The sequence below is a fragment of the Geotrypetes seraphini genome, chromosome 9, assembly GCF_902459505.1.
Source record: "Geotrypetes seraphini chromosome 9, aGeoSer1.1, whole genome shotgun sequence".
Classification (NCBI taxonomy): domain Eukaryota; kingdom Metazoa; phylum Chordata; class Amphibia; order Gymnophiona; family Dermophiidae; genus Geotrypetes; species Geotrypetes seraphini.
Window position 1 is genome coordinate 80,198,571 of NC_047092.1, and position 16,039 is coordinate 80,214,609.

Here is a 16,039-nt window from a genome sequence, read left to right on the forward strand (position 1 = left end):
CATCTCCTCCATACCTCCTACCATACCAACCAATCTCCCTTCCCCATACAGGGAAAATAGTTGAAGCAGCTGAGGTAGGATGGTACCAGTCTACCATCCTCCACACTTCTCAATTAACCCCCCCAAAACCCAGAAACTACACAAGTCAAATCTTATCACACATGCCACAACCCTACCACATACCACCCTCCATACTGTATTTCTGAATCTCCACACAGACATCTGTAAGGATGTGCCCCCATAATGTAATCTTTTGGTGTTTAAAAGTGTGTATGTTTTTGTCTAGTCTATTGTGGGTGTGCATCAGAGGTCCTGGGTTCAGTACCCTCAGCGAAATGAAGTGAAATTAATGACAATGGGAAGTGAAATTAATGACAACGATAGCCAACAGTGGTTGCATAAAGAATATATTGTGCAAAAATAGGCTTGATATTATAGATATGCAATGCTTAGAAGAAAAATGCAGAAAGATATTCTATTATGTAGCTGATTCTGTGCTCTAGTGAATAAGAGAGAAAAGACAAGCTTGTGCGTCTCTGGATAGGTGAGGTAATGTGTGGGGGAAGAGGGAAATAAAAGAGAGAGGGAAGATTTGTGTGTGAGAAGTTGAAGATAGAAAGGGGCAGGCCAAAAGCAGGTAAGAGATTTTATCTGCATGCTGTGTGTGTACCTGCATGGGTGAAGGGGTATGAGGTGTGAAAAGGCTACAGGAGAAGAGAAAGAGAAAGAAAACAGGGGCGAGTCCTGTCCCTCGTCAATTTGAGTTTCTGGAGAGTGTGTGGCTCAGTTGTTAAAGCTACAGCCTCAGCACCGAGGTTGTGGGTTCAAACCAATGTTGCTCCTTGTGCCCCTGGGCAAGTCACTTAATCCCCCCATTGCCCCAGGTACATTAGATAGATTATGAGCCCACTGGGACAGACAGGGAAAATGCTTGAGTACCTGAATAAATTCATGTAAACCATTCTGAGCTCCCTGGGAAAATGGTATAGAAAATTGAATGAATGAATAAATAAATGGTAGCTTTCAGTATCTCTCTGTGACAATGGCTCTTGAATGACCATAACTATTTGTCTTTTAAGAACAGCAGCTGGGGCTATTCTTTTCCTTAAGCACCAGACCTTAGCACATCTGTTGAAACTGTGGATCCTCCCAGCCTTCTGTCAGGACTCTTTGTCAATCTTAAGTATTGGAAATTTAGACATCATTCCAATGTCTTTCCTAAGACTACATGACCAGGAGCCCTAAGATTTATCTGCACTGACATGCCCAAGATCAGATTTGTTTAATATAATTTCCCATAGACCTTTGCCGACATTGGTTAGGCCAACAGAAAATGCTAACAGTTAGCAATGTAAGGCTGACAACATCATGCCCCAGATTTCTAACATCCACAAACACACGTTCCCCAAACCAACCTACACCCATAACTTCATATATGATCTCATACCAACCCTGAAACCCCCCCAAACAACTATCCCCTGCCTATTCACATCTTTGTAACCCCCACCCCCAGCATACATACATATTGATACATACACACACCCCTACCTTATAAGCATAGACCAATCTATATATCATACATTTCTCTAAAACATACCAACATAAACCTTTTCCACCCATACTATATGGTGAAAAGCCTTTTTGAAGTAATGCTTCCACAAACTTTCCTACTTGTTTAAAAGAGCATTTAAGTTCCTAGAATATAGTTCTCTGTTCTTATTAGTTCCAAATCCTTATGGGAAAATGTAACTAATGTTAATTTAAATTTTTTGTGGAGGCCTGGGGACTGCTTTGTAACCCAGTGTTCTGGATTCCCTAATAAACAAGGCTTCCCCATAGTCAGCAATGCATACTTGGACTACTGAAATACCTCAGAACCTAAAAAAGTAGCTACTCTAAAGTGCCAATGTGATGAATTTATCTGGTATGCACTTTTAAAAAAGAAAGACTAATAGATGTATCATCCTGTTCACCTGCTCAGCATGTCAGCCATAATGTCCAAAGCTTCCAGTTGCACAGACACATCTTCCTGCTTGGCTATAGCACTTGTAAGACGTCCTGTGATCTTTTTACAAACATTTGCAGCAAGTGCAGAGCCTGAAAAAAAAAAAAAAGGGAGATAACATTAAGGATCATTTTTGCCAGCTACAATTCATAACAATAACCTAGGATGTGATTTTCAATTATTTTTTGGTCCTCTGAAAAGTTACTTGCATAACTGGTACTTTATACTACAAATGACAGGAATATAGTATTGATTCAATTACGTGTTACATTAGTTAAGTACAAAACAAACCAACCCCTATGCTCCACTTGAAAAGGAAAACCGCAAAACAAGTGTCCTATACTGAAAGTACAGGATTCAATGGAGTACATGAGCTGGATATACAGTATATCAGGTATTTTATTATCTGTTCCAAATAAAACATGATGAAAAATACATGAGGAGCCATTGCTTCCAGGTCAGCCATGTGCAGCATGCAAGAGCCGCTGCCCGTGGAGCATCCCTGCAAACAAGTACGGCTGAAATCAGGAACAGCAGCCCAGCTGGAAGGAGGACTGTTGAGTGAGATAACTGGGATCCCCGGCTGACACGGAAGGCTTACCTCCGATGTCAGCTCTGACACTGGAGGAAAGCTTTCAGGGTTGGCTTCAGCAGAGGAGGGCATGCAGCTGGAGAGCAGGAAGGAGGCCTGTTTATAAATGGAATTCCCCCCAGCGGCAAACGCATTAGATGGGAGGGTGGGGGACTTTTCAACCCACGATAGGGAGGGAGGGGAGGGTTGCTGGACTTGCTAGGGGGAGGCTGCTGACCCAGAGAGGTGGGAAGAGAGGCAACTCGCAGCAGATCCTTTATTAACATAGTAACACAGTAGATGACGGCAGATAAAGACTCAAATGGTCCATCCAGTCTGCTCTACCTGATTCAATTTAAATTTTTTTAAATTTTTTCTTCTTAGCTATTTCTGGGCAAGAATCCAAAGCTCTACCCGGTACTGTGCTTGGGTTCCAACTGCCGAAATCTCCGTCAAAACTCACTCCAGCCCATCACCCTCCCAGCCATTGAAGCCCTCCCCAGCCCATCCTCAACCAAAAGGCCATATACAGACACATACCATGCAAGTCTGCCCAGTACTGGCCTTAGTTCAATATTTACTATTATTTACCGATTCTAGATCCTCTGTGTTCATCCCACACTTCTTTGAACTCCATCACCGTTTTCCTCTCTCGGAAGCACATTCCAGGCATCTACCACTCTCTCCATACTCTCCATAAAGTAGAATTTCCTAACATTGCTCTTGAATCTACCACCCCTCAACCTCAAATTATGTCCTCTGGTTTTACCATTTTCCTTTCCCAGCATATACGGTTCCTTCCAATTATTAATCCCGAAATGCATTACTCTACATTTCCTTGCATTGAATTTTAGTTGCCAGACATTAGACCATTCTTCTAACTTTTACAGATCCTTTTTCATATTTTCCACTCCCTCTTTGGTGTCTATTCTGTTACAAATCTTGGTATCATCTGCAAAAAGGCAAACTTTTCCTTCTAACCATTCAGCAGTGTCACTCACAAAAATATTGAACAGGATCGGCCCCAGCACCAAACCCTGAGGGACTCCACTACTCACCTTTCCTTCCTCCGAGCTACTTCCATTAAACACCACCCTCTGGCATCTGTCCAACAGCCAGTTTCTAACCCAGTTCACCACTTTGGGTCCCAACTTCAGCCCTTCAAGTTTGTTCAAGAGCCTCCTATGAGAAACCATATAGCACAGTTACTTACCATAATAGGTGTTATCCAGGGACAGCAGGCAGATATTCTCAACATATGGGTGACGTCATCCACGGAGCCCAATGCGGACAGCTTCACAAGCAGACTTGCTTGATGAACTTTAGAAAGTTTGCAACTGCCGCACCGCGCATGTGCGAGTGCCTTCCCGCCCGACGTAGGACGTGCGTCTCCTCAGTTCAGATAGCTAGCTAAGAAGCCAACCAGGGGAGGTGGGTGGGTTGTGAGAATATCTGCCTGCTGTCCCTGGATAACACCTGCTACGGTAAGTAACTGTGCTTTATCCCAGGCCAAGCAGGCAGCATATTCTCAACATATGGGTGACCTCCAAGCTAACCAGAATGAGATGGTGGGAGTGTTGGCAATTCAGGAGAATAAATTTTGTAAAACTGCCTGGCCAAAGTGGCCATCCAGTCTGGAAAAAGAATCCAGACAATAATGAGAGGTGAATGTATTATCCGAGGACCAAGTGGCAGCTTTGCAGATTTCCTCAATAGGAGTAGATCTAAGGAAAGCTACAGATGCCGCCATGGCTCTAACTTTATGGGCTGTGACTCGATGCTCTAGTTGCAAGTTTCAAGTTTTTAAGTTTTCTTTATTTTTGATATACCGTTTATCATACAGGTATCTAAACAGTTTACAGTAATATGTAGTAGAAGTTAAAAAAAAGAATAAAAACTAAAAAAAAAAAAAAAAAAGGGGGAAACATTTACGCATGAACGTACATGATACATTAGGAAAGAATGGGAAGGAAAAGTCTAGCCTGAGCATAGCAGAAAGAGATGCAAGCAGCCAACCAGTTGGAGATGGTTCTCTTGGAAACTGAATGTCCCAACTTGTTTGGATCAAAGGAGACAAAAAGTTGAGAAGATCTCTGTGGCTTAGTCCTTTGCAAGTAGAAAGCCAAAGCAACCTTGCAGTCCAGAGTATGAAGAGCTGTTTCTCCAGGATGAGAATGAGGCTTTGGAAAAAACACTGGAAGAACAACAGATTGATTGAGATGAAATTCTGAAACTACTTTTGGTAAGAATTTAGGATGAGTACGGAGGCCCACCTTGTTGTGATGGAATACTGTGAAAGGTGGGTCTGCTACTAAAGCTTGTAGCTCACTGACTCTGCGAGCAGACATGAGAGCAATAAGGAAGACCACTTTCCAAGTGAGATATTTCAGATGAGCCATAGACATTGGTTCAAATGGAGGCTTCATCAACTTAGCAAGAACATTGAGATCCTAAACCATGGGAAGCGGTTTGAGAGGTGGCTTGACATTGAAAACCACAGGATGAGCAGATAAAGGTTTCCCCTCTAGTGGCTAATGAAAAGCAGCAATTGCGCTGAGATGGATACTAATGAACGTGGATTTGAGGCCTGAGTGAGATAAATGCAACAAGTAATCCAACACTGGAGACAAGGAGGTAGATTGACGCTCCTTGTGATGAAGGGCGAACAAAGCAGAAAACTTAGTCCATTTCTGATGGTAACGTTGCCTTGTAGTAGGCTTTCTGGAAGCCTCTAAAATGTCTGCTACAGATTGAGAGAATTGGAAATTGGCAGTTACGTTGAAAGGTACCAAGCTGTCAGATGCAGAAACTGCAGATTTGGATGAAGCAGAGATCCCCGACTCTGGGTCAACAGAAATGGAAAAACTGGTAGAAGTAGTGGCTCCCTGCTGCTGAGTTGAAGTAGAAGGGAGAGCCACTGTTGGCTGGGCCACCGAGGAGCTATAAGAATCATGGTGGCATGTTCGTGTTTGAGTTTGACGAGTGTCTTGAGAATTAGAGGGAATGGAGGAAATGCATAGAGAAACTTGTTCGTCCATTCCAGAAGAAAGGTATCTGCCTCCATTCGGTGAAGAGAGTATATCCTAGAGCAAAACTGAGGCAGTTTTTTGTTGTGGGGATACGCAAAGATATCTATTTTAGGGGTTTCCCACTGAGAAAAAAATGTGATTGAGAGTAGACGAATTGAGTGTCCATTCGTGAGGTTGTAGAAGTCGACTCAATTTGTCCACCAGAAAGTTTTTCTCTCCTTAAATGTAGCCCGCTTTCAGAAAGATGTTGTGAAGAATAGCCCAAATCCAAACCTTCTGAGCTTCGTTGCAAAGAGGGAGGAATCCTGTTCCTCCCTGCTTGTTGACATAGTACATCTCTACTTGATTGTCTGTACGAATGAGGACTACTTGATCGTGAAGACGACGATGAAAAGCTTTGAGAGCATTGAAAAATGCTCCGAGTTCCAACAGATTTATGTGGCTCCGATGATCTGTGCTGGACCAATGCCCTTGAGTACGGAGGCCATCAAGATGAGCCCCACCAAGCGTAGATCGAGGAATCTGTCATGAGGACCTTCTGATGGGTGAAGGGGCATTTGAAACAGTAAACCTCTGGATAGATTGGAAGAGAGCATCCACCTTTGGAGAGACTGTCTGAACGAAGGCGTCACTGCAATGTGCTGAGAGAGTGGATCGAAAGCCTGCGCCCACTGAGAGGTCAAGGTCCACTGAGGAATTCTGAGGTGAAGTCTGGCAAAAGGAGTCACATGAACTGTAGAGGCCGTGACCTAGGAGAACCATTATGTGTCTCACTGAAAATGAAGGAAGGGACGACACCTTGAGGCAAAGCTGTATGAGAGTATCCCGACGCTGTTGAAAAAGGAATGCTATGAGTTGCACAGTGAACAGTACAGCTCCAATAAACTGTAGAGTTTGAGAGGGTTGTAGCTGGGATTTTGGAAAGTTTATTTCGAAACCCAAATGTTGGAGGAACCAAATAGTCCACTGGATTGCTACAATAACCCCCCGAGATGTTGAATCTTTGATGAACCAGTCGTCCAAGTATGGGAAAACCTGGAGACCATGGCTGTGCGGAGCTGCTGCCACCACTACTAGGCACTTGGTGAAAACTCTGGGAGATGATGCCAGGCCGAAAGGCAGCACTCTGTATTGAAAATGATGATTTCCCACCCGAAATCTGAGTAACTTGCGAGAGGCTGGATGAATGGGAATGTGAGTAAAAGCCTCTTTGAGATCCAGAAAGCATAACCAATCGTTGTGATCCAGAAGGGGATACAAAAATGCTAGAGACAGCATTCAAAATTTTTCTTTGGCAAGAAATTTGTTGAGAGCTCTGAGATCCAATATAGGTCGTAGATCTCCAGTCTTCTTCGGGATAAGGAAGGAATAGGAGTAAAACCCCTTGCTCTGCTGTTCTAGAGGAACTTCCTCGATTGCACAGAGACAAAGCAGAGCTTGTGCTTCCTGAAGAAGAAGTTGACAAGAGTACTAGACAAATTCCAGGCGCTCATATAATTATTGCTTGCGTTAGAGTAGATAATAGGACAAAATCTCCACAAGTCTAAATATTCAATAAATAATTATATAAAAAATGGAAATAAACACACACTAAAGTGCACTTAGTTGATTAATCTAATATCATAAAGTGCTCTGTCACCAACCAGTGTCATAAAAAAATGCCAGCATTGGTTGTGAAGAGGGACCATCATTGCACTTGAGAGCCCCTCTTACTGCCCTCCAAATGAAATACAAACAATAAAATTATTAAAGTGTCTTGTTCTGGTTGTATGTCCCTTTGCAATTGCTAAAAAAGATATTAAAAAAAAAAACAATTTAAAAAAAGTGTCTTGTTATGTAAAATTTTTATTATCGTTACTTATCTGGTTATAGCAGAATCAATTTTGGAGGCAGAAGCATGGCAATGGTGCTATGTTATAATCAGTGCATTATTATTCAAGTGCTGTGAATGCTCTAAAACCCCGTGTTCTCTGAAATTCCGACCTCCCTTCGACTCAAGTTTCACCTACTGCGTTGTCAGAAAGGGGGCACTACAAAAACACTATAAAAACGTATATAATCAAAAAACCTTAACTATTTGGTTAAAAACTTATCAAATCTTTCTTATATTAATTCAATATCATATAGATTCTAAAAATCAGTCAAAACCACAAAAATAAAGTAAATATCAACTTACTTGCACAGCCAGAGGATTTGTTCAGATGAAATTTGTTCAGGGGGAACAAAAGCAGAGCGGAAAAACGCTAACATTAAATGAGATAATTTAAAAGCGCTGGAACAAATACGTCACAAGTGACGTGTAGTGTATCCTCCACCAATACTAAAGGGAAGATCCTAAACCCACCCACTTCAATGCAAGCTGACCAATCACAGTTTGAACCATTCAATCTCTTCGTTTAAACCACCAGGGCTGAGCATCTGCCATTCGTAAATAAATCTTAGTTCTTCCATTGGTGATATATCCTATGGGATATATCACCTCCTCTAGGGAGGTATACTTGTTTTAAAACTGTATATCGAAAATCATCAATCTGATGGTTTGCTTCTACCCAATGTGATACTATGGGAGCTTGTAATTGATAAGTTTTTAACCAAATTGTTAAAGTTTTTTGATTATACACGTTTTTATATGCTTTTTGTAGTGTCCCCTTCCTGACGACGCAATAGGCGAAACTCGAGTCTAAGGGAGGCCGGAACTTCAGAGAACACGGGGTTTTAGAGCATTCCCAGCACTTGAATAATAATGCACTGATTATAATATAGCACCATTGCCATACTTCTGCCTCCAAAATTGATTCTGCTATAACCAGATAAGTAACAATAACAAAAATTTTACATAACAAGACACTTTAATAATTTTATTGTTTGTATTTCATTTGGAGGGCAGTAAGAGGGACTCTCAAGTGCAATGATGGTCCCTCTTCACAACCAATGCTGGCATTTTTTATGACACTGTTTGCTTGGTGACTGAGCACTTTATGATATTAGATTAATCAACTATAGCACTGTGCACTTTAGTGTGTGTTTTCCATTTTTTATATAATTATTTATTGAATATTTAGACTTGTGGAGATTTTGTCCTATTGTTGACAAGGATAACCTGCCCTGATTATTGCGAGGACCCAGAGGTCGGATGTAATGAGTTCCCATCGTTGATAAAAATGATGGAGAGGATCTTCTATGGGAAGAGGAGAGGACAGAGGCAGAACGATTGAAGTTATGCTCTGTGTTAGATGGTTAAAAAGGCTGAGTAGACTTGGACGCAGCAGGAGTCTGAGGCTTATGCTGCCTTTGTTGTTGCTGCTGTTTCTTAGGAGGTGGCCTTGAATAAGGGCTGCCTTCTGAGGATAACGCCTCTGATAAGATGGAGGAGGCCTATACTCTTAGCAGTGGAGGGCTTCTGCGTCAGCCTAACGATAGAGGCAAATGATTTCTCATGCTCAGACAAGTGTTTTGTAGCTGCCTCAATAGTCATCTTAACAGCTCATTCCCTTGACATGGAATGTTGGCCAGCTGATCCTGCAGATTTGGATCCATGTCTACAGTGTGGAGCCAGGCTAGACAGCACATCGCCACCAAGAACGCAGTGACCCTGGAGGACATCTCAAAAGCATCATATGCAGCTTGAACCACATGCATGCGAAGTTGACCTAGAGTTGAATGCATATATGATGTAAAGACAAAATTGTAGTTTAAAATCCTATTTGTCATCATAGAATTTTGATACAGCCGACAGCAAAACTTGTCCATGGTCCTGCCCTCTCGGCCAGGAGGGACTGTGGCATAAACTTTGGCAGGATTGGTTCTTTGTAAAGAAGACTCCACGAGAAGAGATTGATGGAATAGTTGAGACTTCTCAAATCCCTTACAATGGATCATCTTATATCGAGATTCCAGCTTTGTAGGAACAGCAGTTTGAAAGATTGAGAAAGAATGCCATTCATGGGTAATTCAAGAGAATCCCTAGGAGGATTAGACATAACCAGCTCTTCTAAATACTCCTTAAGAGTATTTTGAATCAGACTCAAAAGCAATGGTGAAATGTTTACTCATTTGACATAATAATTTAGTAAAGGACACTGGATCAGAAGAGGAGGTGAAGGTGAACGAGAACCTCTCTGAAAGAAGGTGAAGCCTCTCTGGAGTATTGGTACCACAGGTCTGAATCCGTAGGCAGAGATGAAGAAAACCTTGCAGGAGAACTCGACTGGTGAGAATGCTGAGGCTCCACAATAGGTTTTCTGGATAAAGGAGTTGGAGGTCTTGAAGAGTCTTGATGCCTCGATAAACAAGATCTGTCTCGAGAAGAAGATTGGGGCCTCAATGAATGCCTTGATAAATGATGTGAAGAGCAACTATGTCTCGAATCACGGGCCCGTGATTGAGTTGAATCCAGCCTCGATGTGTTCCTCGATACATCAAGGATGGATTTGCCCTGTGCCTCAAAGAAGGCAATGCCTTATGTGTAAAGGTAGGGCTGGAGGTTGGAGATAGAAGTCGAGACACTGATAGACTCAGCTCCTTGTACAGATGTATCTTGAGGCACTCTCAAGGACTCAGCTCCTTGCCCAGAGTGTATAGATTGATCTCGAGGCACTCCTTGAATAGAGTGGTCAGGTTGAACTCGAGGCACTCTCAAGGACTCGACTCCTTGTAGTACTGCTGAGTGCTAAGGCTGGACCGCAGGGTCGAGACAGGAGTCAATTTTGCAAGCATATTACCAAAACTCCTGATGCAGAATAGTTTCCAACATATTCTGCAAAGCCGGCATTGAGACCACTGGAGCTGGTACAATTGGTGTGGCTATGGACTCCAAAGAAGACAACCTCGAGGAAGAGTGTTGTCTCAACTTTGAGGCACGTTTCCCAGGAAGTCTCGAAGCGACCGGGTCCACCAAGGTCGCTGTTGAAATAGTCTGTGACTACTGAGAGGTTAGCTTGGTAGCTTGCCTGATGGAGACACTGAGGATAACGGCCCCTCCAAAGAAAATGTAGCTGACTTCCCCGAGAATGAGGACCTACCCATCGAGGAAGGTTCTAGCGAGGTTGAGGTTGAAGCTTTGGACCCCACAGTAGATTTCAACGGAGTCGAGGTCGAGGCCACAATCGGGGTTGAGGCTTTAGTTGAAGAAAGATCCATTCCCCCCAGATTTTTTTTCAATCTGAACTCAATGACGTTTAAGGGCTTGATTTTGAAGTGTAGCTCAGCGGGCGCACAACTCCGGATGATGATCCAGTCCTAAACACTGCACACACCACTTATGTGGGTCAGTGATGGAGTTGACACCGGCTATACTTCTGAAATCCTGTGACCGGCCGATACCTGGAATGAAACACGGCCGCGGCTAAATCGAAGCCTGAAGGCTGAGGCCGCAGAACAGGCCTCGCCTGACACGACTCAAAAAAATTAAACAAAGACATTTTTTTAACATGTGCAACACAGCGACCCTGTAAATAAAAGGAAAATACATGAGCTGCGGTGAGAGAAGGCATGAGCAGAACCAATTCTCAGGCAGAGCCTTGACACGAGGGTTTCTCAGCTTCGTAGAAAACTTAGAACTGAGGAGACGTGCGCCTTATGACGGGTGGAAAGGCACTTGCGAACTTTCTAAAGTTCTTCAAGCAAGTCTGCTTGTGAAGCTGTCTGCATCAGGGCTCCGTGGATGACGTCACCCATATGTTGAGAATATGCTGCCTGCTTGTTCTGGGATAACAAAAGCTTTGCTGAAAACTAAATAAATTACACTAGCATATGTCCTCGATCCAGCTCTCCGGTCACCCAATCAAAAAATTCAATCAGGTTCGTTTGGCACGATTTACCTTTAGTGAAGCCATGTTGCCTCGCATCCTATAACCCATTAGATGCTAGGAAGTTCACTATCCTTTCTTTCAGCAACACTTCCATTATTTTTCCAACAACCAAAGTGAGACTTACCGGCCTTTAGTTTCCCGCTTCATCTCTGTGACCACTTTTGTAAATAGTGACTACATCCACTCTCCTTCAATCCCCAGGAACCACTCCCTTTTTCAGAGATTTGTTGAACAAGTCTTTAATAGGACCCATCAGAACCTCTCTGAGCTTCCTCAGTATCCTGGGATGGATCCCATCCAGTCCTATCACTTTGTCCACCTTCAGTTTTTCAAGTTGCTCATAAACACTCTCCTCCGTGAACGGCGCAGAATCTACTCCATTTTCTCGCATTACTTTGCCAGACAATCTCAGTCCTTCGCCTGGATTTTCTTCCGTGAACACAGAACAGAAGTATTTGTTTAGTATGTTTGCTTTTTCCTCATTACTCTCCACATATCAGTTCCCAGCATCTTTTAGTTTAGCAATTCCATTTTTCATCTTCCTCCTTTCACTAATATATCAGAAAAAATTTTTGTCTCCCTTTTTTTTTTTTTTTTACATTTTTAGCCATTTGTTCTTCCACCTGTGCTTTCGCCAGACATATCTCTCTTGGCTTCTTTCAGTTTCGCCCTGTAGTCCTTTCTGCACTCCTCTTCTTGGGTTTTTTTATATTTCAGGAACGTCAACTTTTTTGCGAACAGAATTAATAAGGTAATCCAGCTGCTGATATCTCCTGATCAAGTGGGATTTGTCAAACAATGTTTTATTGGAGATAATCTTCAAATTTTTCATAATATCTCTGGCTCTGCCAAAACCATTGATGAACCTGTAGTGGGACTAGCAATAGATGCCGAAAAGGCCTTTGATCGTGTAGAATGGCGATTCCTACTGCAGGTTCTGAAATGGTATCATTTCGGGGATAATTTTGTAGCTTGGATTTGTGCGTTATATTGGAAACCATGCTCAAGAATTTTAATAAATAATTATTTCAAATCCAATTTACTTACGTAGGGGAACATGACAGGGATGCCCCCTTTCACCTCTCCTCTTTAATCTTTCTTTGGAACCCTTTTTATCTGCCATTAGACAGTCCCCCACTATACAAGGAATTCCCACTACCTCTCGAGATTTTAAGATTGCAGCATATGCTGATGATATTATGCTCTATCTTAAAAACCCTAAACAATCTCTTTCGGCCCTCATCTCATTAACGGAATTATATTCGACATTTTCGGGTTATAATGTTAATTGGACTAAATCCGTTATTTTTCCACTCAATAACTACGCTTCATACTCAGATATCCAAGAATTCCCATTCTCATGGTCTACTTCACCAGTAAAATATCTGGGTACATTTGTACATAAAGATCCTGAGATTATTATGGACTTAATGTCACCAAACTGAAAGAATTAATAACTCACAATATCTCAAATTGGTCCCCACTCTATATTACATGGTGGGGTCGCATTTCGGCCCTTAAAATGACTTTAGCACCTCAAATTTTATTTAAACTTATTATGCTTCCCAGCTTATGTAAAGCACAGATATATAAATGGATTGATCGAAAATTATCTTCTTTTATTTGGCATAATAAATGTCCTAAAATAGCTCTTAGTAAATTAAAAGCTACTAAAAATCATGGGGGTGTTAATCTTCCTGATTTTTATAAATATCACTTAGCCTCGTTAGCTAAATACGGGTCCTATTGGATCACCTGTAGAAAGTCTGATTATACTTCTACCATGCCTTCCTGGCTAAATCTAGAAATCTCAATTAGTAACCCAATACATATTTATGCTCTCCCTACTATGCGTATCCCTAAACATCTTAAACAATTTCCTCTCTTTCCGGCAACTCTCTCTGCACTTCATGCTCTAGATAAAGTGGCTCTTAGGTCCATCTACTCCCATAAAAGTATGTCGCTTTGGAATAATAATTCCCTGAAAATTAATAAACGATGCTTAAACTGGAAGAAATGGAAAGATGCTGGTACATGGACTGCTAGATCCTTATTTAATGGATCGGTATTGTCATCCTTTTCCGCTTTCTGTGCAAATTTCCCGACATTATCGACTAAAAAACACCAATGGTCAATTCTTTCTTCTCTCCTCTCTAATCTCCATCTCTCTGATACTTCAACCATCTCAGAGTGGAGTATCTTATCTATAGAAATGGGGAAGGAAATGTCATTTTATTACAAGACTAGTCTTTAAGCCCGTTACATTAACGGGTGCTAGAATAGATATGTCTGTCTGTCTGTGTTTCTTTATCTCTCTCTCCTTGGCCGCTGTCTGTATCCTTCTGTCTCCCCCTCCCCCCCAAGCAAAGCTGTCTGCGCCCAGCACCCACCTCCCCCCCAAATGTCTCTCCATGGCCCTCTTCTGTCTTCCCCCCAAGAGCAAAACTGTCTGTCCCCTTTCCCTATCTCTCCATGGCCCCTTCTGTCTCCCCCCAGTACACCCCTCCCCCCAAAGTAGCCCCATATCCCTCTCCCTGTCTCTCCATGGCCCCTTCTGTCTTCCCCCCCAGAGCAAAGCTGTTTGCCCCAAGCACACCCCTCTCCCCAAAGCAGACCCCTTTCCCTCTCCCGCTGACTCTCTCTCTGGCCCCCTTTCTCTGTCTGTCTTTCTGTCCCTCTCCCTGCCCCTGTGTCTTTCTTTCTTTCTGTCTCCCTTCCTCCCGCTGTCTGTGTGTCATTTTTCCCCAGTTCCCTGTGCAGCAGCATTTCCATCCCACTTCCCTATGCAGCAGCAATAGCATTTCCCTCCTATCCCCCCCCCCTTTCCTGTGTAGAAGCAGTAGCAGCATTTTCCCCCACTCCCCCTTTCCTTACCTTATCTTCCCTGCTCCATTCGGCCCCTCCCTCTTCTTTTACTGGCGTTGTCGATCCGGCCTGCTCCTGACCCTCCCACCGCCGACAAACCTCGGGACTCCAGCCGCGTAGGCAGCACTTTAAACACGCTGCATCGCGGCCTTCTACTGGCGATTTCCTCTGCCGCGTCTGTCTCCGATGATGTCATCAGAGAAGCGGCAGAGGAAATCGGCAGAGAAGGGCGCGAAGCAGCGTGTTTATAGTGCTGCCTACGCCGCTGGAGCCGGGAGGCGACGGAGAGGGCAGGGGGTGCTAGAAGCCGGCAGCGGTGGAGAGCAGGGAAGGGCGCGCATGGCACTTGTCTTGCCTCGCGTGAGGCTGGTCTGTAAGCCGCGCATGCGCACTTCCTATGTGTGCTACAGCTCACGGAAAACGGATGCATGCATAGGAAGTGCGCATGCGCAGCTTACCGTTTTATTATATTAGATATTAAGGGATTCTTGTTACGCTCCTTCTTTAATTATTATGGATAAATGGTCTACAGATTTTGAAACCCCTCTAACGGAAAAAGATTGGAGTCATCTATGGTCTAAAATCAATAGACCACTGCTATCTGCTAGTATGTCTCAGTCATTATTATTTGTCATGTGGAGAGCAGTATGGACTCCCTATAAAAAGAGATGGATTTAGCCTGATCACTTTTTAAATGTTTCTTACAGACTTAGATAATTCTGAAGGAGGTAGATGTGAGAATTATCTAATCCCTGTTTCACAAAAGGAACAACCCCCCCCTCCCGGGTGACTGGGAATAACACAATTAATTAGTTAAACGAAGGCAGATGAAGATCAATTTCTCACCAATAAAACCTGCTCTGCCCTCTAATACGAGTCTTATAATATAATATCTTCCCCTCTCCCTACCCTCCCCCCTCCTATCCTGCTCTTCTCCTCCCCCCTCCTCCTTCCTCAACCCCCTCTTTAAGTCGCCTTGAGCCTACCTAGGTATGAGCGACGCAGAAATAGAAGTTTAGATTAGATTAGATATGTGATTATCAATATTATTATAATTAAGTGAGGGGATACTCTCAGTTTTATGTACCAGATGGTGACATGAACAAAAATGCCCTTTTTGGCCATTCATTCAGACTGGGTGTACCATCAGCAGTACTCCCTAATACACCAAGCTTGAATGAATGGATCCAAAATACTGCCACAAAAATAAATCACCGGCCACATGAAATTTGACCATGTCACCTTCAGGAAATCAATTAAAACCTATCTCTGATAAATTTCTCTGACTCCCTCCCTACCTTGTATCTCTGATATGCCTCTGGATATACCTGACTACTCTCGATTTGCTAAGCTAATCTGAATGTCTTGTATGTAACATCGCTGTCTGTGTACAGTCTCTTCCTCTGTAAACCGCTCTGAACTGTTGTGGTACTGCGGTATACAAAAATAAAGTTATTGTTATTATTACTGAAATCCGCACACTGGCTTCCTGTCTCACCTATAATATCCTGCTACTCGTTTGCAAAACCCATGCCACCGATATGCCCCTTTACCTCAGCAGACATTTAACCTCAATCTCTCAGATCCACCAATCGAAATGACCCGGTTGTTCCTACTGTTTGGCAAATTATCTCAGATACTAATCGCAGCTTGATCTTTTCTGTACAAGGCCTTGAATTGTGGCATCATCTCCCAACTTGGGAGAGAGGAAGGGAGGGAAAGAGATGGTTGTGTACACAGGAATGGAAGAAAGGAGAAT

At 43.0% G+C, this 16,039-nt stretch overlaps 1 protein-coding gene across 2 annotated transcripts in view; it reads right to left on the reverse strand.

Moving 5' to 3' along the window:
* CAND1 (cullin associated and neddylation dissociated 1) overlaps positions 1–16,039 on the reverse strand; it is a 447,264-nt gene that overhangs the window by 303,973 nt on the left and 127,252 nt on the right. For both annotated transcript variants that reach the window (XM_033958594.1, XM_033958595.1), the window contains exon 4: positions 1,974–2,097. In XM_033958594.1, coding sequence (XP_033814485.1) covers positions 1,974–2,097 — 124 coding nt within the window. The remainder of the gene's footprint in view (positions 1–1,973; positions 2,098–16,039) is intronic.